The sequence below is a fragment of the Alosa pseudoharengus genome, unplaced genomic scaffold (assembly GCF_046254945.1).
Source record: "Alosa pseudoharengus isolate Yale_2024_CS ecotype anadromous, Long Island Sound unplaced genomic scaffold, YU_APseudo_1.1 YU_APseudo_1.1_scf_23, whole genome shotgun sequence".
Classification (NCBI taxonomy): domain Eukaryota; kingdom Metazoa; phylum Chordata; class Actinopteri; order Clupeiformes; family Clupeidae; genus Alosa; species Alosa pseudoharengus.
Window position 1 is genome coordinate 6351662 of NW_027468685.1, and position 27500 is coordinate 6379161.

Sequence of the window (27500 nt, forward strand, 5' to 3'; positions counted from 1 at the left end):
CACTATCATCATGTAGAGGGACACTATCATCATGTAGAGGGACACTATCATCATGTGGAGGGACAGAGAGGGACATTATCATCATGTAGAGGGACACTATCATCATGTGGGGGGACACTATCATCATGTAGAGGGACACTATCATCATGTAGAGGGACACTATCATCATGTGAAGGGACACTATCATCCTGTGGAGGGACACTATCATCATGTGGAGGGACAGAGAGGGACACTATCATCATGTGGAGGGACACTATCATCATGTGGAGGGACAGAGAGGGACACTATCATCATGTAGAGGGACAGAGAGGGACACTATCATCATGTAGAGGGACACTATCATCATGTGGAGGGACACTATCATCATGTGGAGGGACACTATCATCATGTGGAGGGACACTATCATCATGTGGAGGGACACTATCATCATGTAGAGGGACACTATCATCATGTAGAGGGACAGCGAGGGACACTATCATCATGTGGAGGGACACTATCATCATGTAGAGGGACACTATCATCATGTAGAGGGACACTATCATCATGTGGAGGGACACTATCATCATGTAGAGGGACACCATCATCATGTGGAGGGACAGAGAGGGACACTATCATCATGTAGAGGGACACTATCATCATGTGGAGGGACACTATCATCATGTAGAGGGACACTAGCATCATGTGGAGGGACAGAGAGGGACACTATCATCATGTAGAGGGACAGAGAGGGACACTATCATCATGTAGAGGGACACTATCATCATGTAGAGGGACACTATCATCATGTGGAGGGACAGAGAGGGACATTATCATCATGTAGAGGGACACTATCATCATGTGGGGGGACACTATCATCATGTAGAGGGACACTATCATCATGTAGAGGGACACTATCATCATGTGAAGGGACACTATCATCCTGTGGAGGGACACTATCATCATGTGGAGGGACAGAGAGGGACACTATCATCATGTGGAGGGACACTATCATCATGTGGAGGGACAGAGAGGGACACTATCATCATGTAGAGGGACAGAGAGGGACACTATCATCATGTAGAGGGACACTATCATCATGTGAAGGGACACTATCATCATGTGGAGGGACACTATCATCATGTGGAGGGACAGAGAGGGACACTATCATCATGTGGAGGGACAGAGAGGGACACTATCATCATGTAGAGGGACAGAGAGGGACACTATCATCATGTAGAGGGACAGAGAGGGACACTATCATCATGTGGAGGGACACTATCATCATGTGGAGGGACAGAGAGGGACACTATCATCATGTGAACACTAACATCAAGTGGAGGGACACTATTCGTATGTAAAGGGACACTATCATCATTCTTATAGAGGGACCCTATCGTTGTCCTACCCGTATCACTGGCACTGTGCCCATTGAAGCTACATGTACAGTATATGTGCTCACCCAGATTGACCCCCACAAGTCTTCACGATCAATTTAAGATAATGACCCCTCCACACACACACACACACACACACACACACACACACACACACACACACACACAAACACACACACTCTAACTGTGCCCAGTTTTAGCTTGCATGACCACCCTTGACACTAGGACCTGGACGTGACCAGGGAGAGGGGACTTGATCATCATGTTGAGGACGTGACCAGGAAGAGGACTTCTCACCTTGCAGCATTTTCAGGACAACTTCAATGATGTGCTGGTCAGATGCATCACGGCCCTAGAGACAGAAAGGGTGCATTCATGTGTGTGTGTGTGTGTGTGTGTGTGTGTGTGTGTGTGTGTGTGTGTGCCAGAGAGAGAGAGAGAAAGAGAGAGGAAAAAAGAGTATATAAGTATAGCTGTCGCTAATATTGACCACACCAATATGGCTCTCTATCTGGGCCAACATATCTGCCAGTATTGACACATCCTAATATAATATATGAACATGATCATTCCTTATATCACATAGCTCTCTTGATGATGAGAACAAAGAATAGAGGCATATGGAGAGATCTTTGTTGACACGAGGGACCCTTGGAGACTCCTAATCACCTTGAAATAACACAACTAAACCTTTTGTCTTTGAAGCAAATCACCTCTTTGTCGTCGTCTGAAACTGACACTTTTTAATTTTCTCCCACAATCACATTTGATTCTCTGGGCTGAAAGTCTGCCGTAAAGCCATGGTGAGAGATTGAATCATCGCCATTCTCACTAAGTGAGCCTTCAAAGTCGGATTTATAGGGCTCTGATCGGGGGTTTCGGCCAGCCGAAAAACCTATGATTATTCACAGCAGAGCCATCATGGATTCCAATTACAAGCAAAGCCTTTCTCGAAGCATTACTACCCTCACTGTTCCCACTAATCCTTTAAATGCTCCACTAGTAGGAGGCTGGCCTTGGTCTTTGAATCTGAATGTGGACTGCATTATGTCTCTCCACAGCTCCGTGGATGACCAGCATCATAAGATGCTTCCACGTGCTTTTTATCCTCCCGGATCCTCATTTTACAGAGGAACTCTTTTGTTGCCTGGACTTGAGATCAGGACATGTGTAGTTTCTCACAGTACTTCCTTGAATGCCAGAGGCTTTGGATAATAAGAGGCTTTGCCTTGGTCCACACTTTCCTTATTCATTACCTCATGGGGATTTTTGGATGTTTTTGGTGATATTCGCCTGTTTCTTTGCTTTGTTTGGGCCCAAACAAAACCCATAATAAGTTTTACCGAACTCCCGCGTCACCTCCAACGCACTGACTTTCCCTTCACTCTGTCTGCATTTTTCTGAGAGATGGCAATTGGCGTTGGCGGGCGTCTGCGCTCTCTAAATGCCCTTCTAGTTTAACCAAGTAATCCTTTAAGTGCCTGATCCATGGGAGTTTGTTTTTAATGGACTCGGACTCTGAACAGGTGTCGTGTCTCACCGCTGCTCCCAGGATGCCAGGCATGCCAGGGACGCCCCTCTCCCCGTTGAGGCCCCTGGGGCCAGGCAGCCCAGGGGGACCGGGGTCGCCGGGTTTGCCTGGATCTCCAGTGGGGCCGTTATGGCCCTGGTCCCCACGCACTCCTTGCTGTGGGGAGAACACACATAAAAGAGACAAGATAAGATTGAATGTAGTGGCACATTGGGGGTGCGGGTGGGGTGCAATAACTGGAACATAGCAGGAATGAGATGAAGCATTGGGGGAAGGAGGATGGGGGGGGGGGGGGGGGTTGGAGTTGGAACATTGGGAAAATGAGAAATGGAAGATGAAGTCGTGTTCATTTACAGTCCAGTAACGCAAAGCTTGCCTCAAAGGGCTTTAACAAAAAGGAAACAATATGGAAATAAATGTAACTTTATATCAACTAGATGGTGAACATTTTAATGAATAGATAAATGGGCACAAACATGCATTCCACCGGGAAGTGTGTGGGATATGCAAATGTGTTGTTGAGACACCTATTTGTGCATTCAGGGTGAAGCGATGGAAGATCAACATTTAGTTTTAATATTGCCTCAGAGTGTCTCCAGAATCATTCATCACGTTTGCTTTTCTGTTTTAAATCCAGATACCCAAATGGTTGAAATGTTGTGTCATGTTGGTCGTACCTGTCCTTTAGGTCCTGGTTCACCTGAGATACCCTATGTGAGACAGAGAGAGAGAGAGAGAGAGAGAGAGAGAGAGAGAGAGAGAGATACCATAAATAACAAAAAGATGTAAATTAGTTTACAAACACTTACTAAAGAAGTTGTTAGAAACACTCACCTTCTCCCCCTTCTCCCCAGCCAGTCCCTCCACACCTGGGTCACCCTGAGAAAGACATTTGGGGGGGAAGAAAAGAAGCCGGTGCGATGATTAAATGTTTATTATGTGTGTTGATTTTTACCCTCCCCATTGTCGGATGGAATGGATGTTAAATATATCTCCATTTAGTCAACAGGATGAGTATACTCACAAAGTCTCCTTTAGGTCCAACTCGTCCTTGGAATCCCTGTGGAGATCAAACATGTGGATTGATCATGGGGGTGTAACGCAAGGAGGCATATTAGAGGTGGGAAATCCATTCTGCTTTGACAGCACGCGGTCCGTCGACACCGCAATTATCAGTGTTAAATTGGCAGCACACTCCTTATTATCTTCCGTAATATTGTAAAATTGAAACACGACACACATTTAAGAGGCTGTTTTCATGTCTGATGGAAAGAAAATGACTTGAAATAAGCTTACAGAATGCCAATGGCAATACTAGCACACCGGTCGAGACTAACGTGTGTATCTGTATGTCAACAGCGCCACTGCTTGGCCAAGGGGTAGTATTGCAGGAACACTGGACCAGGATTGATCACACGCTCTGCCGTACACAATGTTCCTGTATTGCACAGGAGCGTTCTATATTTGGCTACAGTTTATTTGAATTGGGAGAATAAGAGTGTAGATAAGTTATTAAATAGTGTGATTTATGGCACACACACATACAGACACACACATACATACACACACACACACACACACACACACACATACACACAAACACACAAAGACACACACACACACAGACACACACACACACACACACACACACACACACACACACACACACACACACACACCTTGTCGCCTTTGGTTCCGGTAAGTCCTTGTGCCCCTGGGATTCCCATGGGTCCTCTCTGTCCCTTGTTTCCCTGCAGAGAACAAAAGCACCACATCAGAGCCACAGTGCTGGAGACTCTGGAACAAGTGTGGCCCAGATCCACTCCACAGTCGCATCCCACACATGTGGCTAGAATGTCACTAACCAAGCATTCCATTTGATGATGTAATAATGAACTCAAGCAACCGTTATGAATGGCGGTAAATGTAAATTCTAATTCTGTACAGTATAATTCTGGAATGACTTGCAAAAAAACTCTCACTCCTCAATGGACGACTGTGAGCTTTCATCAGGAGCACAGCCTTTAAAGGCCTTTAGGCGTGTGTCATATAGAAATGCCATATAGACTAATTTAACACACAAATCACTCTACAAGATGTAATAACCAAAGGAACAGATTAAGAACAACATATGAGCACCTTAATGTGCACAAAACCATGTTCAAGAAGCCCCAAGGATGCTTTGATGTGTCCAGTTCAAGACACATCCACAACGCCACCACTCTATTTCTGGATTCTCTCTGATATGTAAGCGTTTGAATGAGCTCACGTAAATGTTTTGGATAAAGGCAGGACAGAAAGGGTTCTCCGACTCACTGCTTTGCCCACAACACCCTGAGGTCCCACCGGTCCTCTCTCTCCCCTGTCACCCTGTGGACAAGAGGAGAACGCAATCAGACAGCAGTAAGAAGAAACTATCCCTTTTTTTATGACTCGTATACATCTCTTAATGAGATATATAACTGTAGTCATGGGCAGCAACGTTCTGAAGTGACAATTCTAAATATGCTTTGGTGAGAAAACATTCAAAAAACAAATATGAACGTTATTCAAAACATTTCAAAATGAAAATGAAATAAAGGAAGTCACCTTGGGTCCTGGGACACCTTCCATACCAGCTTCACCAGGGGGACCAGGCTCTCCCTACAAGAGACAAATGAAGATGTATGTATGTATCAGACAAATGTATTTGATTCAGTTAAACACAAAATCTAAGAAAAAGCTAAGCAAACAACAGCAACACCTTTATGAAAAAGAGGAGGAGGATGATGACAAAGAAGAGGAAGAAGAAAAACAAGAAGTTTTAAAAAAAAATACAAAAATAAAGACACAGTTCAGGTTCAAGAAGCAAGGGCATGCAGGTCAAGAGAATAGTCAAGGTCAGAGCGACCTTGCTGTGGGTTGACCCTCATGACCTACCTGAGGGCCTGGAGATCCAGACATCCCAACAGCACCTCGGGGTCCAGTCTCTCCCTGAGGAAAACAGCAACAATCAACACAGGTCAACTAACCAGGGTCATGACTTTACTCTTCTTGCCTCCCTGTTAGAAAATGCCCTCTGTAGGTGATCAGTAAGTAGATGTTAAGATCTTAAAGTAGATGGTCAGTAAGGTTCTTCCAGTAGGTGACCATTAAGACCCATTCAGTAACACTCCTTCTTGGGCCATGTGTGTATTCTAATATACTAAATATAATAGTAATACTAATATAATAGTAGTAATAGTAGTAGTAATAGTAATATATATAACACATAATAATATTTAACATTTGATTGTTGATAAATGTTTCTCATCTTTGCATGGTAAATGTATTGAGTATACTCTTATTAACTTGTATTTAATGCCCTTTCTAAGTGACCATCAGTGTCCATTCAGTAAAAGCTTCAGTCCCTCAACATTTGATTGTCTAGAGATGTTTCTCACTGTTGTCAAATAACATTCTAGTTCTATCATGTGACAAATGTGTATCAGCTACAAAAGTGAAGGTAAGAGAGCCTAAAATGCAACAGAATTCACAAGACTAGCTGCCCAGTCAAGAGCAGAAGGGCCTACCTTGTCTCCGACTCCACCTTTAGTTCCGGGGCTACCTGGCAAACCCTGGACGAAAAAGAGAGAGAGAGAGAGAGAGAGTGAGAGTGAGAGTGAGGGGTCGTAAGGTCAAGAACAAGTAATGCTACTTCAGCCATGATCTAAAAACCCTTGCTGAAGGTCTTGCAGCTGAAGCGTAATTACTCTTCCCGTATGGGAGTGAGCGAGTGGTTAGAGAAGCTTGATTACCCGGCGCGGCGCAGTCAGGTGCGGTGTGGCGCGGTAGCGATATCCTGGGCCAGTGCAGCCGGTACGGTTCATTAGCCTGCCCCGGCAGGACAAAGAGGCCGCTCTGATGAAGATGAATTGTTTGCGGCTGACTAAGTGCTATTTCAAGGTGGTTTAAATTCAGAGGCTGGACGAGGTCACAGGGTCAGCCTGGACGAACGCCCAGAAAACAGAGGCCCGTGGATGGACACACACACATCCGTACGTACCTGCATACACACACACACACACACACACTCACACACATACCTACCCTTTACATACATAAGCACACACTCACACACACACACACACACACACACACATGCACCTACACACACACACACACACACACACACACACACACACACATGCACCTACACACACACACACACACACACACACACACACACACACACACACACACACACGCACCTACACACACACATACACACATACACACACAATCTGTGCTGCTCATTTTCTTTGTTTTTGGCTCATTTTTCTGGCTAGGACATAAAACAGTTTTTTGTCCTACGCTTTTCATTTCCTATGTATCCTCTCGTTTATACCATGTCCACTTCTCTTGAAGTGCCTATGTGTGAATATAGAGTGAGCCACCTTATCTCCTCACCGCCTCAATCATGTCTCTATGACTTTCCTGTCAACTGTATATAGTTTCCTGTCAGCTATATATGTGCGCTTTTCTTTAAGTGTCCCCTTCTCTTAGGTACTCTCACACCAGTGTGACAAGAACGTTGGCAAATGAATGGTCAAAAGAATATCTTCTAGAATCTTGCATTGTTGTGGAACAGAATCTTTTGTTAGAATGTTCAGGTGGTGTCCTTGCAGCATTTTAAGCAGGTCGTTGCTCCGGCGCTACACTTCAGCTGGTGTTGAGGTGGGGGTGTCTTTTAGGACCACGGGACGTGCGGATGGAGACAGCAGCACAGTGCCCTCCATCACTTGAGGACCCAGCGACACAACGCAGCATTCTGAAGGGGACTATGGGCTCAGCCATCAAGAACGGTTTTAGCCCATATAGCTTGGGACATGGACGCCTCATGGAGGTGAGCGTAAGTGGGAGGCACCACTAAACCACTTTGACCACCTGATCTCTTTAGTAAAGTAATGCACTGGACAAACATGGTGAACTTGATGTTGTCCTTTTAACCTATAGTAATTTCCTGTGTATTAGCCACATTGTGTATAAGCTGCAGGACAGTGTTTTATGCAAGTTAAAAGAAACAAAACCAAATTAATACCATATTAACTGCCCCCGTTTATTAACCTCATAGCTGAAGAAATTTTGCAAAATCAATGGGAAAACTACTAGACTGCAAGCCTTGAGGAACAGGATGAGATTTTTTTATACACCCTAGTTATGTCAAAACATGCTAGATCAGATATGTGGATACACCTGCCAGTGTCTCTGCTCTGTCTTATCTTCAGTACCTGAGGAACTACGGCAAGCCTATAGGCCAGAACGGATTACCCATAGACAATTCCATTAGTAGCGTAAAATGACTGGTATCTAGCGGACGCTTTTATCCAAAGCCACACTGACTCACGACAGTGGGTTTGGGGATCAAATTTGATTGTCGCTGACGCTGATTGATGAGTCTGATTGAATGACACTACCGCTGCTCGTCCACCACGCCTGCAATGGTAGGTTATGGTTTACCGTTTAAAGTCACCCGTTTTAAAGTCACCGAGAGTAATGGAAAAAGAAATACTCATAGTTCTACACAGGTCTTTTGATGACTATAATGACTGCGGTTGTGGTTTATCACAGTTAAAGGTACTTTGCATAGATATTAGAAAGCTAGATACCGCATTGTCCGTCGATTTCTATAAGGTGGCATACGTGAATGCGGCCGCCATATTGCCTTACTATCTATGGGCAAAACTTGCCGGTAATCAGAGACACCTGTCTGATTTCCAGTCAGAGACACCTGTTTCTCCATTGACCTCCAGTGACCAAATACCCCCACCACGATGGCGGCGTTATTTATGTACGATCTGGAGCCGTATCTAGCTTTCTAATATCTATGGTCCTTCGGGAGACGTGAGGAAGAGGGGAATAATACTCACTGCTGTCCCCTGGGAGCCAGGAGGTCCTGGTCTTCCACTCTGTCCTGGAGCGCCCTGAACAGGGAGAGAAAACACTCATCACACGCAGCCCTATGTGCACACAGGTCTTGCTCCAGTGAGCCATGCTGTCGCCAAAGCTTTGTCATAGACAGTGCATGTTGAAGTCAGTGTGTGCATGTGAACGTTTGAATGTCATATACTGTGTATGCTAGAGTCAGTGTGCATGTGAACGTTTGAGTGCGATGTATCGGACACAACCTCATGATTGAATAATACAGACGTCAATGTATGTATATGTATGTATGTCTATAAAAGCAACTCAAATATGATCTCATACCTTAATGCCAGGAATTCCAGGAGTTCCATCTTTGCCATCAATTCCTGGCAAACCCTGAAACACAGCAGAGACGCCAGGTATGGGCAGGTGAGTGTTTGCAGAGAGAATTACAGTGGGTGGGATAAAGTTACATTAATCAAACTGCTAAACATCTGAATGACAGGATTTTGTTTTGGTACGTACATTTTCTCCCTTCTTTCCAACAGCACCCTGGGGTCCTTTGATGCCAACTCCACCCTGGGAAGAGAAGATTTATTAGCTAACCCATCCAAACTAGGAACAGACTGTTGGAGATCTATTAGCTAACCCATCCAAACTAGGAACAGACTGTTGACTTTCTTGAGGCAACCAACTTTTTTAGCTAATCCAACCAACGGCATGAAAAAAGATACAGTTGTGTATCTATAACAACAAACTTTATTTATTAATAATTTTGTTCTGAATGAATTCATGAATGTATGAAGGGATGTGTGCTTTTGCAGAGAAGAGGTAAACGGAGGTGGGGATGCCTGGATATATGGGTGAATGGGTGAATAGATACATGGATGGATGGATGGATGGATAGATAAATGGATGGATGGATAAATGGATGAATGGATGGATGGATGGATTGATGAATGGATGGATGGATGGATGGATGGATTGATGAATGGATGGATGGATGGATGGATGGATGGATTAATGGATGAATGGATGGATGGATGGATGGATGGATGGATGGATGGATAAATTAATGGATGGATGGATGGATGGATGGATGGATAAATGGATGGATGGGAGAATGGATAGCCTGGCTATCACCAGACTACCACATCACACCATCTTTTAAGATGGAACATTAGTCTGGGGAGTCTGCTCTGTATGTTCTACTGCACAAGAGGTGTGATCAACGGGCATAGTTCAAATGACTCTGTACGCCCTTCAACCAATGAGACCAACGATCCGGGTGCACCAGGTAGATAAGCCCCCAACACCTTGTGATTGGTCCCCACAGATTTGTAAAGGAAGTAGGATAGAAAAATGTGGAGGTTTCCAGCCTGAGCTGCAGGGCAAAATCAAATCGCTGGCAGATCGGGCGTGGATGGATGGGTTTATAAAAGATAGATACTCACCAAATCACCTTTGTCACCAGGCTCACCAGGAGGTCCCTGAGGCCCCTCCTCACCCTTGAACGAACCAAACAAAATTCACTGGTATTAACCTATGCAGTCAATTATACTGAGCTATTACTGAGCTATTCAGCTATTCAGCTATTCAAATCATGGAAAAAGAACTCTCACTCTCCTCTCCCCATGTCAAAATGATTCCAAAACCAAGCATTACGCGTCTCATTACATGACTACAGCAAAGTGGATGTGATGTTCTTTGTGAATTCACAATAGAGAAAGAGAGTTAGAGAGAGAGAGAGAGAAAGTTAGAGAGAGAGAGGAGAGAGAGAAAGTTAGAGAGAGAGAGGAGAAAGAGAGAAAAAGTTAGAGAGAGAGAGAGAGGAGAGAAAGAGAGAGAAAGTTAGAGAGAGAGAGGAGAGAGAGAAAGTTAGAAAGAGAGAGAGAAAGTTATAGAGAGAGAGGAGAGAGAGAAAGTTAGAAAGAGAGAGAGGAGAAAGAGAGAAAATGATAGAGAGAGAAAGAGAGAGAGAAGGAGAGAGAGAAAGAGAGAGAGAGAGAGAGAGAGATGCTGTACTTACAGGTATGCCAGGGATGCCAACAGGCCCCAAGAGACCCTTGTAACCACGCGGACCCTGGCAGAGACACAAAAGGAACACACATTTGCAACTAACGGTCAAGACATCTGAGCATGTTAATGAGACACAAAAGGAACACACATTTGCAACTAACGGTCAAGACATCTGAGCATGTTAATGTGGCTTCAACTGGCATTCAAAAGAATGGGTGATGTGAATGTGGTATGTCAAGTGCTAGCTAGCTGCTTTCACAGGTTTGTTCTGTTTTGCAGAACTACTGTGTTTTCTGTTTTGAGCAGTGCCCATAAAAGCACTCTCCACAAATGGGTTTTCCCAAAGACTAAATTGCATTGCAAAGTGATTGTTTATAATGGATGTAGATAACAGCCTGGTTGTTTCACAAACAGCAGCTACACAATCAGCCATAACAGCAATATAGAGACATTAACTACAAATGGACAGTGGGTGGACTCAGACACCCCCCACCTGTGAAACTGGATGGAAGGGGGGTGGGGGGGGGGGGTGTGTGGCGTGTGTGTGTGTGTGTGTGTGTGGGCGGGGGGGGGACTGGATGGACTAGACACTAGAGTGATCAGAACTGCTTCTTGCAGACTGTTGCCACTGATGAGAGCAGAGACTTTGAAGAGAATTCTCTGTCCTTTGTGTTAAAAGGACGTTTTTCCTTCCTTGCCAACATGCTTGCTCAAGGGCGGAGCAGGCTTTGGGCTCTGATAGATAATGTGTATTGTTAAGTTCAAACCTAACTATCATCTGGCCAACACCTCATACCCCCTTGGTCTGACTGCTATGTGTGTGCAAATCTGATGTGATTTTAGCCCCGGTTCAGTTGGATCCCAACAAACGTTTTAATCAGGCCGACATCTGTTGGATTTGTGGTACGGTTTGAGCGGCATCACAATCATCATTCCAGCTGCGGTCCAATCAGATTGGGCGCATGTCGGAAATATTTAGTGGCTATTCTGCATTGTGAGCAGTCAGACTGATCACGTCTGATGGAAACATGTTACGTACAGTATACTCGCCGCTCCCAACCTGTCGCGTGACATTGTGACATCAGAATGATGTAATTTCCTCTGTTGCGCAACGAATTTCAGCCTCGTGCGGGCAGCTCCTGCACAGGATTTTTTTTTTTTCAGTGTCGCGTCTTAATCGAAAGCAGGACGAGCTTGAAGCCAAGATCAAGGAAGCAGGGGTGCCTCGGCAGTGCATCAACCACATTCACGCATTTCATATAGCCCAGCCCACATCTCAAATAAACTAGTATAGTATAGTATAGTATAGTATATACTCTTTTGATCCTGTGAGGGAAATTTGGTCTCTGCATTTATCCCAATCTGTGAATATATGTGAAACATACTCAGCACACAGTGAACACACAGTGAGGTGAAGCACACACTAATCCCGGCGCAGTGAGCTGCCTGCAACAACAGCGGCGCTCGGGGAGCAGTGAGGGGTTAGGTGCCTGCTTCAGCCGCTTCCTACTGGTCGGGGTTCGAACCGGCAACCTTCCGGTTCCAAGTCTGAAGCGCTAACCAGTAGGCCACGGCTGCCCACGAGTCATTTAAATAAAATTACCGTAGTCAAAGTTTCAGTAGTCAGTTGGAGAAGAGAGGGAAGTTAACTTGGCCATGTTTATCATGTGGTGGGCGAATGAAAAAAAAAAACTCTCTACCCTGCTTAACTCAACTGGCAGACAAAGATGCCAGTAAGACAGACAATACAAGATCAATACTTCCAGAGCTCGAGGAGATAAGAATGCAGAGGCCTGTACCCTAGCTGCACTTTAAAACGTGTAAAAGTGGCTGCTAAGTGCTAAGTACAGAAAGAGGGTCAATGATTGTTTGTATGGTCAATACCTACAGAGCTAAATAGACTGGTAATAAAAGAGCCGGAGGATAACAGATGCCTGTGCCTTAGCTGCACTGTGTCAGAATGATTATATAGACCCTTTCATGGAATTTTCATTATCAGCATCATAGTTGGCCCCACAAGACTTCCTTTTTAACATTCCATATGTTATCTTAATGCAGAGGAAGTAGATTGGGGCCCAAATAGAATGTTCAAGCATTGTTTTTGTTTGCCTTGTTGAAAGGGTCCATACTGGTGTAAAACTACTGAGAGAGCGCTGGAGTTTGGAATGGTCTTTTACTGACCAGGACTGGAGTTTTGGGTGGTCTTTTACTGTCCAGGCCTGACGCTTGGGGTTGTCTTTTACTTACCAGGTCTGCACCCTAACTGAACTTTGAGTTGTCTTTGGATAAAAGTGGTTGCTAAGTGAGTGAATGTCAGAGGTCCTCAGGTGTAAACCCACAGAGGAAGCGTGAGAGTTTGGGGGAGTTTGTTTGGGGTGTCTTTACTTACCAGGCCTCCACCCTGACTGCACTGTAAGGCGGGGATCACGTTAGCCAGCGGCAAGCGGCAGCGACAAGCGCAACGCTCAGACCATAATAAGTTCTATCTCGTTCCTATGGTAACACAAACAGTTTGCCTTAACTGACAGTTGAATACGCTCGCGTTGTGCTTTGAAAGTTGAACCAAGTTCAACGCTCAGCTTGTTCAACGCTAGCGTTACGCCAGCGTTACCACCGTTCCGCTGCCGAACCATAGAGAACAATAGGAACCCTGCCGCTTGCCGCTGGCTAATGTGATCCCTGCCTAAGTGGCATTGGAGAAGGAGTAAATTGCTGCTAAGTGAATGGATGCCAGAGGGATACAGGTGGCAAGCCACTGAGAGAGTGCTAGAGTGAAGTTTGGGGTTGTCATGTACTTACCATCTCCCCCTTGGGTCCCTGCATGCCTGGGTAACCTCTGATACCCTGTGGGCCCTAGAAGATGAAATAAAGACATTAGCATAGGCTGCTACCAGTTGGCTTCTCTATACGCTACAACTTCAATATAGCGTCTGTATGGAGTATTCACTTACCATACTCAATCATTCAAGAAGCACTTTAGATGTAAATTCCAAAGTGTATTTAATGTATTTAATGTAATACTTCAGCAATCAAAGAGGAGCATTTGTCCTCATTGTTAATAAAGATGAATCTTACTGTACATAAGTAGGCCTGACATATACTGTACGTTTGTGATATATGGACAAACATTTCGCTGCTGTCGGGTGGAAACCTTGTATCTCCAAATCTGTGTTCAGGAAATTTAAAAAAAAACTTATTTTTCAACATTGCGTTGTCAAAATAAGCCAACAACAAATATGGAGTTACGAGGATTCCACCCGACAGTGGACGTTGTCTACATGGTCTGTAATCAATACCATACGGTTATCTTTTGGAGATATATAAAGAAATACATTACAGGAGGGCCAGGGATGCCTTGCTCCCCAGAGATGCCCACGTCTCCAGCAGGACCCTATAGAGAAGATAAACACCACATGTTAGTAAGACACTGATGCGCATGTGTGCATGCTGTAACTTTGAGATAATCCACTACTGACTTTATCCCCATTATGGAAAACATCCACATGAGTACCTTGTGTTCTCATTTTCTGTCAGTGTGTCATGCTATTTATTATTGCGGTCTCGGTATGTTGTTTTGTGTGTGTACAGTTTCTTTCCCTTGGTCGATCTGTAACTCATAGCCATGTGTATGTGTGTCATCTGCCTCTTCCTGTGAGCAGAGAGAGCCCTAATGATGGGTGCTGTGCAGATATGGCCAATCACTGCGCTGGGAAGCCTCTCACAACATTGTCCAGGGCACCACAGCGCAACACGGTGCAAAGCATTCTGGGTACTTAACCATTCTGACCCATGGGTGGGTTGGCGCGGCCAATGTGGGATTCATTACTCCGGATTAATTCACACGGTGCTCCAACTCTCTGGGTCTGGGGAAGCCAGCTCGCTCCCGATCCCTTTCATCTGGGCTCGCTTCGCCATGCCTGAGCCAGGCCTGACTAATCACACTCAGATTAGTGTCAGTCAAGGGGCTCTGGGGGCTTCATTACTGCCAGTCCCACCCACTACTGCAGGTCTGTATGTGCGTGTGTGTATATGTGTGTGTGTGTGTGTGTGTGTCAAGAGAGAGAGAGAGAGAGAGGGGGGGAGAGAGAGAGAGAGAGAGATTGGCTGTTGTGTATGACCAGATGTGTCATTATAAACAATTATGGCATGTTGTATTTATTAACTGCATAGCTTATTCAAGCAATTTGTTTTAATGCAGATGAATGTGCAGAGATTGGTCCGGGGGGGTCTCTGAAGTGGAGCATGGTGTAATATCTATGGTCCAGGGGGGAGAGGAGCATGGTGTAATATCTATGGTCCAGGGGGGAGAGGAGCATGGTGTAATATCTATGGTCCAGGGGGGAGAGGAGCATGGTGTAAATATCTATGGTCCAGGGGGGAGAGGAGCATGGTGTAATATCTATGGTCCAGGGGGAGCTAGTATGAATATCCTCAACATTCTGCCCTTCACTGCACTCGTTTGTCAGTCTCACTGGGAGACTTGCGGCTATTTTAGGCCCCGTACACACGGTTGCTTTTGGGCCTCTTCATTCAAGAAGAAATGTGTTTTGCTGACAGATGAAATGCAATGCGTTCTCATATCGATTGACTAATTTGCACACTGAATTACCAATTGCAAAATACATTTCTATTTGAATAATGAGGCCAAAAAACATCCATACTTAAAAATAATTATTCTATCATTTCTGTTGAGGGAGATGAGTTTTCAAACATGTCTTTTAATCCACCTGGGGTTAGCAAATGCATCTCTCTGATAATTCTTACAGCTAGTAATGTTACATAAGCACAGAAGAGCACACACACACACACACACACACACACACACACACACACACACACACACACACACACACACATATACCCAGCATGCACCTTGCTCTTTTAACACTGTTTATCTGGTACACTGTCCAGTTGTCCCTGAGATGACCATACAAATACCTTGACTTAAACTTGACTTGATTCCAAACTCAGTGAAAGAATGAATCAGCAAAGCCATTCGAACCAATTTTGTGTTTTTTTTCTTCTTTCGTTTGTTTTTTGGATGGCTGGTCAGATATGATATTACAGATACTGTAGCTTATGGAGAATGATCAAAGGCTTCTGTTTTCTACTTACTGACTTCCCGATGCTTCCCGGGTCACCCAGAATACCAGCCCGACCTTTGTGCCCCTGCCGGAAAACAGCTCCGTTAGCCAAAGATCAAACACAGCCAGCGTGATAAAGAGCCCATCATATTCCAATAATTACCAATCCCCGAGGCACTAAAACCTAATCAGGCTTTTACATTTTTTTTTTTAAATCTTGAAAGAAATCATCTGTGTAGTTCAGACACACACACACACACACACACACACACAATTTGAGGTTCAATCTTCTTCCCCCCTGCTGTCTGGGATTTGTAGTTCACTTACTTTCACTCCCTGTAGTCCTTGGGGCCCCTTTGGTCCGGCTGGGCAGTTGGTGGGACACTGAAAGAGTTCAGAGGCAATGGTCAACACACAGAGACCAGAGCCAGAGGCACTCATCCACTCGGCCGAAGGCAAAGGCATTTCATCTCTCGTCTTCAATGCTAGCAGAAGTGAGTCGGTGATTGATTCACTTCTAGCTCTCAAATCAGGTCAGTGTTATACTGTGGATTATTGGAAGGCAAGGACTAGGGGACAAGAAGGAAGAGGACACACACACACACACACACACACACACACACACACACACACACACACCAACCCATAGCACTCAGAAACCCCAAAGTCTAATTAAAAGAAATGAGGAGGATTGATCTGGGCTTCAAAGGGCTGTGTGTGTGTGTGTGTGTGTGTTAGTGTGTGTGTGTGCAAAAAGCGGCACTTTTGGAGGAGACCCAAAATCCGAAGCCCCTGGTTCCTCTAACGATCCTGAATCACACACACACACACACACACACACACACACACACAGGCGGGTTGTCCTGCCGGGTCGACTCAGTCTGGCCCGGTGCGGCCTGGCTCAGGGCTCTGGGGGCCCGGCAAGCCCTGGGTCTTAGCCCAGACCCACACTAATGGGCACAGGGAGGCTTTGATGAAATCCACTTAATGGTGCTCATTACGGGGGATTCCACAAACTCCCACATCAATGAGGGCAACAGAAGAGAGCTGAAGAGAGGAGGAGAGGCGAAGAGCAGAGGTGAGCAGAGAAGAGGAGAGGAGAGAGGAGAGGAAGAGAGGAGAAGAGAGGAGAGGAGCAGGGTGGAGATGAGAGGAGAGAGGAGAGAAGAGGAGAGGAGGAGAGGAGAGAGGAGAGGAGAGGAGGAGAGAGGAGAGGAGAGAGGAGAGGAGAGGAGAGGAGGAGAGGCTAGGAGCAGAGGAGAGCAGAGAAGAGGAGAGGAGAGAGGAGAGGAAGAGACGAGAAGAGAGGAGAGGAGCAGGGTGGAGATGAGAGGAGAGAGGAGAGAAGAGGAGAGGAGGAGAGGAGAGAGGAGAGGAGAGGAGGAGAGAGGAGAGGAGAGAGGAGAGGAGAGGAGGAGAGGCTAGGAGCAGAGGAGAGCAGAGAAGAGGAGAGAAGAGGAGAGCAGAGGAGAGGAGAGGAGAGGAGAGAGGAGAGGAGCAAGGTGAAGAGGAGAGGAGAGAGGAGAGGAAAGGAGAAGAGAAGAGAGGAGAGGAGAGGAGAGGAGGAGAGGAGCAGGGTGGAGATGAGAGGAGAGAGGAGATGAGAGAGGAGAGGAGAGGAGAGGAGAGGAAAGGAGAAGAGAAGAGAGGAGAGGAGAGGAGAGGAGAAGAGAAGAGAAGAGGAGAGGAGAGGAGAGAGGAGAGGAGAAGAGAAGAGGAGAGGAGAGGAGAGGAGGAGAGGAGAGGAGCAGGGTGGAGATGAGAGGAGAGAGGAGAGGAGAGGAGAGGAGAGGAAAGGAGAAGAGAAGAGAGGAGAGGAGAGGAGAAGAGAAGAGAAGAGAGGAGAGGAGAGAAGGAGAGGAGCAGGGTGGAGATGAGAGGAGAGGAGAGGAGAGAGGAGAGGAAAGGAGAAGAGAAGAGAGGAGAGGGGAGGAGAGGAGAGGAGAGGAGGAGAGTGGAGATGAGAGGAGAGGAAAGGAGAAGAGAGGAGAGGAGAGGAGAGGAAAGGAGAAGAGAGGAGAGGAGAGGAGAGGAGGAGAGGAGCAAGGTGGAGATGAGAGGAAAAGAGAGAAGAGAGCAGAGAAAAGAAGATGAGAGGAGAGGAGAGGAGAGGGAGAGAGAGGGGGAGACAGAGAAAGAGTAGGAGAGCGAGATCAGAGATGTGAGTGCAGAGAGGCACGCGTGTGGCCCTGGTGGAGAGATGTGAGATGTGAGGTTGACATGTGTGTGGCCCTGGTGGGGAGATGTGAGGTTGACATGTGTGTGGCCCTGGTGGAGAGATGTGAGATGTGAGATTGACATGTGTGTGGCTCTGGTGGGGAGATGGGGCCTGTTAACATCCCAGATTCCTAGCACAACCCTCCCTTTCCCCTGGGGATCAATAAAGTATCTATCTATCTATCTATCTATCTATCTATCTATCTATCTATCTATCTACAGAGTGTCTGCCCCTGCTCATTCACACTGGGAGAACTGGGCTGGCTTAGAAAGGGCAGGGGGTTTAGCATGCTGCTGGATCCTACCTGATAATCCCAATAGAACGACTAGAGCCACTTTAACATAAACAATCCTGAAAGATACTTTAGGAAAATTAAACTTTGTCCACCTATCTTGTAGGTTAAACGAATATGTGCTTACACATAGGTCTCTCACTAGTTACAACTTACCACCCCTAGTGATATTTGGACCAGCATGTTGTTGACTTGAATCAAAACCTGTGCCTCACGCATACAGTACCAAATAAATGGCTGTTGCTAGGGGCAACGCTACACGTCTCACCTGGAAGTCAGCACTGCCCTCCTCTCCTCCACCGAGGAACTTTCCGGGAGGTCCCTGAGGGGAAACAAAGAGTGAGAGAAACTGAGTTCACACACAGATAAAGGCAGAGTGTTATTAACTGGTAAATATTCGCCTCAGCCTACTCAGCCAGATTCCAGTGAGATCTCCAACTCTGAGGTGGTGATTTGGATTCAGTCAATATTATGCTGCACCCGCTCAAAGTGAATATGATATCAGACGATAAACACAGACTGTCTCAATGCTGTTTCTACTCACTGGTGAAAACTCCAAATAAGAAATATTTTGTATGTGTGTATGTGTGTGTGTGTGTATGTGTGTATGTGTGTGTGTGTGTGTGTGTGTGCTTGTCTCATCCCATTTCAACAGGGCAAACTACTTCCACACTAGAATGTTAACACAGCTAAGGAATGAACGGCTGCTAGTATAGTCACTCGGCCCTAGCATAATGCACACTGTGGGTCTAACACACCGTTGGTTTAACACACCCGTTGGTCTAACACAGTGGACTCTAATTCACTCTATTCTAACACACTGGATTCTAACACACTGGACTCTAAAACACTTTGTTTTTATCATTATAGATATTTATAGTTATAGTTATAGTTATATCTTTATCTTTCAGACTGTGGGGCTAAAATTTAACTTACTGGTTTGCCTGGAGGTCCTGGCAGGCCTGGAGGCCCAGGAGTTCCCAGCATGCCCTGGGAGAGGAAACAGCAACAGGAACAGGAAGTCAGTATAAGACTGCCAGCACTACAAATACATACCCTAATTTCACATGCTATAACTGTGCTTTCACTATTGACTGACAAGGGGTTACAATCGAAAGCATAGCCTGAAAAAAACAACACTTACCACAATAATAATCAAATGAAAAATTTAAATCCTATAAAATTCCTAAGCATACCCACGCAGACCAGTCGTGTTGCCTGACACTCATTGCTGTCTCATCAATTGTTACATTTTGTGACAGAGTGCTCTTTAGATAGCTGGATTACCGTACATGCCTTTCACTTTAAATGTAAAATGTAAATGTAAATCAGGTTTCTCGGCCAAGTATACTTGTGTATACAAGGCATTTGGTCTCTGCATTTATCCCATCCGTGAATTAGTGAACACACAGAGCACACAGTGAACACACAATGAGGTGAAGCACACACTAACCCGGAGCAGTGAGCTACCTGGCTACAGCGGCGCTCGGGGAGCAGAAAGGAGTTAGGTGCCTTGCTCAAAGGCACTTCAGCCATTCCTACTGGTCAGGGATCGAACCGGCAACCCTCCGGTTACAAGCCCGAATCATTACTGCATTGGGTGTGAGATAGGAACAAGACTAGCGTCGTGCTAAGCACCACGACTGTAAGAAGGGGCCTTTGGTCTTTATTTTATTGTTATTATTATTATGGTCAATAAAATGTCAGAAAGTCCCATTATACTGTGGTGTCAAATCCACATTAAATAATACAAACTCAAAAGAAGTACACACACCATGGATGTATACTGCAGATGATGGCTTTAATGCACTCCGGAGCATTAGTGAAGAAAGCAAGTAAGTGAAAGCAAAGTAAGATAGGCTAACATCCTCTGGCTGTTGTCCAGCCTTTATACCCTTTCAAGTCATCCCAGACAGCACCCACTCTGTTTACAGATAACTGACCAAGTAATATATGGTACTCCACCTTTGCCCTCTCATCCTGTTATTCCTTCATTCTTTAGGTTGTGCCATTCTTTAGGTTTTGCTTACATTTCCTGGCACCAAACCTTATTTATGACCTTTTCTGCTAGGCCTGCTCTTCCCTTAAACCAGTCTTCCTTTTCCACACTGAACATACTACAGAATTCAGTTTCACAAAACAATGATATTACACAGAATAAAGATACTACATAAAAGATATATAAACTAAAGGATATATTTCAATAAAGGCCACGACAATACTTCTGTGAGAAGTGGAACAAATGATCCATTGCTAAAAATGTGCAGATTTGAAGTTGAGTTCATCATGCAGCGCTTACCTTGGGTCCAGCCTTGCCCAACTCACCAGGAAGCCCAATAGGACCTGGTGCACCCTGGGAAAAGAAGACGGAATTAAGAAATTCAGTGACAGGTGTCATTCAATTCATAACAATGGAGAGGTGAAGCTACACTAGGCTCATGAGTATAGCTTAGAAGTGTGTGTGTGTGTGTGTGTGTGTGTGAGAGTGAGTGACATCTCAAATGGAAGCCTGCAGCTGGTTTATTTCGGAGGGAAAGCTTGCGGCACACTGCACTGCACACTTTGCTGCCCAGGGGTTGCTGTTGTGGTTGTTGTTGTAGAACACTCAGCCGGTTTAGAAGCCATGTACCACCCTTTCTACCCACCCTCTCTACCCACCCTCTCTCTACCCACCCTCTCTACCCACCCTCTCTACCCACCCTCTGTCTACCCAACCTCTCTCTACCCACCCTCTCTCTACCCACCCTCTCTACCCAACCTCTCTACCCAACCTCTCTCTACCCAACCTCTCTCTACCCACCCTCTCTCTACCCTCTCTACCCACCCTCTCTCTACCCACCCTCTCTACCCACCCTCTCTACCCACCCTCTCTCTACCCACCCTCTCTCTACCCACCCTCTCTACCCAACCTCTCTACCCAACCTCTCTCTACCCACCCTCTCTCTACCCACCCTATCTCTACCCACCCTCTCTACCCACCCTCTCTACCCACCCTCTCTACCCACCCTCTCTACCCACCCTCTCTCTACCCACCCTCTCTCTACCCACCCTCTCTACCCACCCTCTCTACCCACCCTCTCTACCCACCCTCTCTCTACCCACCCTCTCTCTACCCACCCTCTCTACCCGCCCTCTCTCTACCGACCCTCTCTCTACCCACCCTCTCTACCCACCCTCTCTGACACTGCAGCAGCAGCTCGTGAAGAGACGGTCTGCTTAAAAAGCATGCGTATTTCATTTGATTGTATCGAAAGCTTTTAAAGCCAAACCAGTCAAACAGGTACACGAGAACTCTGACCATCATCTCAAGAACAAGAAAGCGCTGCAGACGCCCGGCGTCGCTGTGAGTGTAGGCCTACGGCGCTCTACGCTGTCCACATTCCATTACCAAGGCAACGTTGTTCTCAATATAGCCCTGCACACCAGCGCAGGTGGTGGAAGAGGTCGCGCTGGTATGCAGGGTTGTGTTGAGAACGTACCAATGGAGAGGAGACGCTACCGTAGGCTCATGAGTATAGCTCAGGAGACTCATGCCGGCACCGGTCTACATAGCACTGAAAAGACAAGGCCAAGGAAAACATTTTACACCATATTGGCAGACTGGCTTATTTGGAAGAGACACTAGGGCATTCCTCTCCTATCCTGCACCTTTAAGGGGCTCGTTTAATTTGGCCTGGTGAACAAAAGGCTACGGGACGGTCATTTGTCTCACTCCAGTGAGACGTGACTTTAGCTGTCCACTGAGGGACGGTGGAGAGCTGCAGCTCGGTGGGACAGAGGGCCCGGGGAGGTTGGACCAAAATACGAGGCCGCCAGAAAACGTATAACTTTTTTGTTAGCACGAGGGAAAGGGTAATGAGAGGTGTTAAATCCTTGGTCCAGTGTATTGGTATTGGTCCTGTTCTCTGTCCTCATTCGGCGTTTATCTCTGCGGCACTTTTTTATTTGTGTACTTACTGCAAGTCCAGGAAGGCCAGGGCCCTGCACAGATATAAAGCACAAGGTTAACGCTCAGTTCTTCTTCTCAGTGAAAACACAAATTACAACAGTACAGCTTAGTTCCACTAGTATGCTTTATAACATCAGGATCTACCAGGATGAATTGATAAAAAAAATAATAATAAAAGAAAGATCAACGGAGACATGAACCTTTATACTTGATAGGAGAAATGACCATGACTAGAAAGTAAACACTCCCATCTAGTGGACAGATTATGTCAGTACAAGATGTGCGAGCCACAACTCCTCTCTCTTGTGAGATTTGTCTGTACACTACTTAAAAAACTGCTTTGTGATCAGTGGCATTTTAAACTTTATTAAGTTTATTTCTACTTACAGTTGGTCCCTGGGGCCCTGTTGGTCCTGGTTGACCCTGAATTCAGAAGGAAGGAGAAGACGAGGAGTCATCTTTACAAACCAGTTGCAGGAATTACAAGTTTCTGTTGTCCTCTAGGTATCATCTGAGCTGGCACTGCTTATGCCATGCATGATGCATATAGACCCTTTCAACTGCATAAATAAACACATGTGTTCCTAAGGCATTTCCAGTGGCACAGAAAACAACATTGAGCTAATTGTAACTTGGGGACCAAAAACAAGTTTTAAAGTCGACATTGTGTAGAGCATTACGCTAAAGTTATTGGTTTTTAACTTTTCAACCAGAAGCCTTCTAGGAACAGATTGAAAGGGTCTACAGTATGTTGAAATATACATGACATTCGGCAAAAAACATGCTTGTTATGGTGCACCCCCCTTTGTGTACCTTTGGTCCAGGACTTCCTAAAGGTCCCCTGTCTCCCTTTGCTCCAATCAATCCCTACGGAGAGAGAGAGAGAGAGAGAGAGAGAGAGAGAATCATATATAACAAAAAGATACTACCGGTAGTTTACAAACACTTTGATTATTATTATTATTTTTTTTTTACTCTTTATCATCCTGCCTGCAAAACATATACACATACCGTAAAATGCAGAAAAAAATAAGCAATGTACTATTCAAGAAATGTAGGGAAACTCATAACACTGCTTTAAAAGAAATAGAGAAAAGAAGTAAGTCTACATTTGAATATTTAAAGACAAAGTGTGCAAAGAGGAAGAAGCATGGATTAATTCATAACTCCTTCTTGCCTCTGTATTTTCCCAGGGCTAAAAGGAACAGTCCCTGCTGACATTTCCAGCTAATGAGAGAAACTCTGAGATGGGATCGACATTCCAGGCCAGATTATCTGACAAATCCTAGAGGAATGTGTGTGTGTGTGTGTGTGTGTGTGTGTGTGTGTGTGTGTGTGTGTGTGTGTGTGTGTGTGTGTGTGTGTTTTCCTCATGTGACTGAGAGGGTAAGTGGGTCTGTGTGAAAAAGAGACTGACCCCTCAGCCAATCTGTTTTCCTCTGTTCAACACTAACTGACCTTAGAGTCAACAACATCAGTGCGTCATATGTGGTTACACCGCATTGTTGTCCTTTTAAAAAACTGTCTGGAACTTCTACTGCTTGAATAACAACTTTTATAATTTATATAGGCCCCTAATTTAAATAGCGGGCAAATTGCAAAGTGTAAAGTCTCACTAAAGCTTATTACAGTAATAACAAAGGCAAAACCTGTTTAACAATTTCATAGCATGAGCAAGATCCTAAGCACAAACACTGATGATTGATTGATGGGCCAGCTCAAGGTTTCCACATGCACCCAATAGCTTTCGTTTATACATGAGATACTTTGCTCAGTGAGTGACTGCACTTTCCCCATCATCTAAACTAGGACCCATAGTGTTTCCTGTGATGTTTACACATATTCTATGTTATTCCATGTAAGTTAACATCAATATCAACATCACTATATGTTGTCAGCTAAGCTTTTATCCCACGTGTTCGTTCCTATACAGTGTTTCTATTGAGCCCCGGGCCTAATGCTAAATCTCTATGTTAAGTGTAGAATGTACCTAGATTGTATTGGGGCAAATGGGGAAATTGCTCTGTCAGTTAGCATCGTTGTACTTTAGGACTGTACTCCTTAAACCGGAAGTTGTGGAGTTTATGTGATACATTGGATGAATGAGCAGCTAAGCTATTACTGTAACAGAGCAACTGCCCCAATGTGTTGATGTTGATTTGATGGTCCAGTAAATTGAACCAACTGACACTGTGATAGCGGTGACAGTTTATCACTGGGAGGATTCTGACCGAGGTCAGAGGTCAGTTATGAGAACAACTAAGATGGATTTGATGCTCTACTGCATTGTGGATTAAATTCTCTCTCTATGGCTTTACACACCTGAAATCACTGTGTGTAATTACAAATAAAGCAGCTTCATCCTCAACATCCTGATTCACAGAGAAACATGAAGGCGAGAACAGCCACCCTCACAGGATCAGGAGGTGATAGATAAATAGATAGATAGATAGATAGATAGATAGATAGATAGATAGATAGATAAATAGATAGATAGATACAGTAGATATATATATATAGAGATAGATAGATAGATAGATAGATAGATATAGAGAGAGGGAGATAGATAGATAGATTGATAGATAGATAGATAGATAGATAGATAGATAGATACAGTATAGATAGATAGATAGATAGATAGATAGATAGATAGATGGATAGATATATAGACAGATATATAGATAGATAGACAGTAGATAGATAGATAGATAGATAGATAGATACAGTAGATAGATAGATATATAGATAGATAGATAGATTGATAGATAGATAGATACAGTAGATAGATAGATAGATAGATAGAGATATATAGATAGATAGATAGATAGATAGATAGATAGATAGATAAATAGATAGATAGTGTTCCTTAGCAGATGCTTTAGTTCAAAGCAACTTATAATGACGTCAATAAACATTACATTAACATTGAAATTAACAGTCCATAGTAAAAACCTATGACCTAAATACATTTTTAAAAATACCAATTATTAACAGGCTACATATAATTGACTGAATAATAATAACCTTGAAAATATACAAAGTACAAATCATGAAATTCATTACTTTGAAACAATGTAAACAGACAAACCTCTAAACACTGTTTAAAGATCCCCAAACTATCGCTAGAAAGAAGAGCATTTTGTACATCATTCCACCAACGAGGACTCACATCACAGAAGAAAAGAGTTTTGACCAAAGATTCTAGAGCGGAGCTCTGTTCTGTTGACTGTGACCTCTTTGTGCTGATGGAGGGCTACACTGATGAAGGCCATAAGGCTGAAACGTTGGTTTACTTACCCCTGTTGCTAGTAAAATAAATCAGCGAGAAAAAAAAATTCTGATGGAGGGCTGACATAGCAAACACTCATCAGAGACTGCAGCAGATGCCAGCAGAAGCAGAATTTATATTGTTACCTTTTTATCATACTATTTATTCCTCTATAGCTGTTATATTTATTTATGTAGACCTCGGCCTTATATTTCTCCATGTATTGTATTTTGTGCTCATACAATGTGTATTGTGTTTGTTGCTGTTGTTGTTGTTTTTTACAATGTCCGTTCTATCTTTGTGACTTTGAGGCCTGCCCTGCACAAGAACTCCAATGCACATGTGCTTGTGCCTGGGCAAATGGCAGATAAAGATTAACTGAACTGAACTGCAGTGGCTGAGAGGGGACGTAGCACTGGACCATGGAATTGAGATAGCAAGGTGCAGATCCAGTAAGTGTAGCAGGGACGTAGCACTGGACCATGGAATTAAGATATCAAGGTGCAGATCCAGTAAAGTGTAGCAGCCAGAGTGAGTTTAATTCTGGCTGCTATAGGAAGCCAATGAAGATGGTAACGTGTGAATGTGTCAAACATAACATAGTTATGTCTGGTCTGTGCGCGTGACATGTGAGACCTGAGACTTATCGTGTGTACATGTAGCTGGGAAGTGGGAAGGTTCACTCTTTGGAACTCCATATTTCCACACTGAGAGCCTTCACTTGACAATAACAAACGGGCGACGGTGCTAATGTTCATTGGCTAGCTAGCCAGAAGGCTAACATGACATAGTTACTCCAAGGTACTCTGGGAAGTATTGTCCAATATCACAATCACCTGCACTTATGAGTATAACATAAACAAACAATGAAGTGACTTATTTGGGCATGGAACAAGTCGATTTTTTATCTTTCTATGTTGAGTGACGTCAAAACATTCTCCTGGGAGCTCTCCCAAAGCCCCCACTTCAAACTGTGAAGCCCCCAGTCCCCCCCCCCCTAAACTTTAGAATTCTCCCACTTCCCAGTTGCTCATGAACGCACCATTAGACCTGTCAGCTAAATGAGGGGCCAGGATCTCTATGTTAATCTCTCTAGGCCTAGATGGTTTGTGAAGCGCAGCGATACTGTGCTGAATGTTTGGAGTGGTTTCAGTGTTTGGCTTGGAGCTTTAGTGTAGTGTTGTACGAGTGCTGTACTAGACTCACATCAATGCTGGAGCTTTAGTGTAGTGTTGTGTACTAGACTCACATCAATGCTGGAGCTTTAGTGTAGTGTTGTGTACTAGACTCACATCAATGCTGGAGCTTTAGTGTAGTGTTGTGTACTAGACTCACATCAATGCTGGAGCTTTAGTGTAGTGTTGTGTACTAGACTCACATCAATGCTGGAGCTTTAGTGTAGTGTTGTGTACTAGACTCACATCAATGCTGGAGCTTTAGTGTAGTGTTGTGTACTAGACTCACATCAATGCTGGAGCTTTAGTGTAGTGTTGTGTACTAGACTCACATCAATGCTGGAGCTTTAGTGTAGTGTTGTGTACTAGACTCACATCAATGCCGTTCTCTCCTGGAGTGCCATCTGGGCCGGGCTCCCCAGGCTCGCCCTTCTGGCCCTGTGAAGACAGGTACAGGCAGTTACAAATAAGCTGGAACCAAAGTAGACACACACACACACACACACACACACACACGCGCGCGCGCGCGCACGCACACACACACAGTACACACACACACACACACACACACACACACACACACACACACACACACACGCGCACACACACACACAGTACTGACACACACACACACACACACGCGCACACACACACACACAAACACACACACACACACACACACACACACACACACACACACACACACAC

At 44.8% G+C, this 27500-nt stretch overlaps 1 protein-coding gene across 1 annotated transcript in view; it reads right to left on the reverse strand.

Annotated features, from left to right (window-relative positions):
- Window positions 1–27500, reverse strand: part of col9a2 (procollagen, type IX, alpha 2) — a 38352-nt gene that overhangs the window by 7861 nt on the left and 2991 nt on the right. Inside the window, exons 4-29 of the mRNA XM_076300882.1 lie at window positions 27168–27230; window positions 23163–23216; window positions 22737–22772; window positions 22358–22381; window positions 20700–20753; window positions 19337–19390; window positions 18669–18722; window positions 16218–16274; window positions 15922–15975; window positions 14144–14197; window positions 13606–13659; window positions 10817–10870; window positions 10242–10295; window positions 9313–9366; window positions 9130–9183; window positions 8793–8846; window positions 6456–6500; window positions 5824–5877; window positions 5494–5547; window positions 5221–5274; window positions 4584–4655; window positions 3929–3964; window positions 3739–3783; window positions 3582–3614; window positions 2914–3060; window positions 1671–1725 (exon numbers count right to left, since the gene is read on the reverse strand). Coding sequence (XP_076156997.1) covers window positions 1671–1725; window positions 2914–3060; window positions 3582–3614; window positions 3739–3783; window positions 3929–3964; window positions 4584–4655; window positions 5221–5274; window positions 5494–5547; window positions 5824–5877; window positions 6456–6500; window positions 8793–8846; window positions 9130–9183; window positions 9313–9366; window positions 10242–10295; window positions 10817–10870; window positions 13606–13659; window positions 14144–14197; window positions 15922–15975; window positions 16218–16274; window positions 18669–18722; window positions 19337–19390; window positions 20700–20753; window positions 22358–22381; window positions 22737–22772; window positions 23163–23216; window positions 27168–27230 — 1423 coding nt within the window. The remainder of the gene's footprint in view (window positions 1–1670; window positions 1726–2913; window positions 3061–3581; window positions 3615–3738; window positions 3784–3928; window positions 3965–4583; window positions 4656–5220; window positions 5275–5493; window positions 5548–5823; window positions 5878–6455; window positions 6501–8792; window positions 8847–9129; window positions 9184–9312; window positions 9367–10241; window positions 10296–10816; window positions 10871–13605; window positions 13660–14143; window positions 14198–15921; window positions 15976–16217; window positions 16275–18668; window positions 18723–19336; window positions 19391–20699; window positions 20754–22357; window positions 22382–22736; window positions 22773–23162; window positions 23217–27167; window positions 27231–27500) is intronic.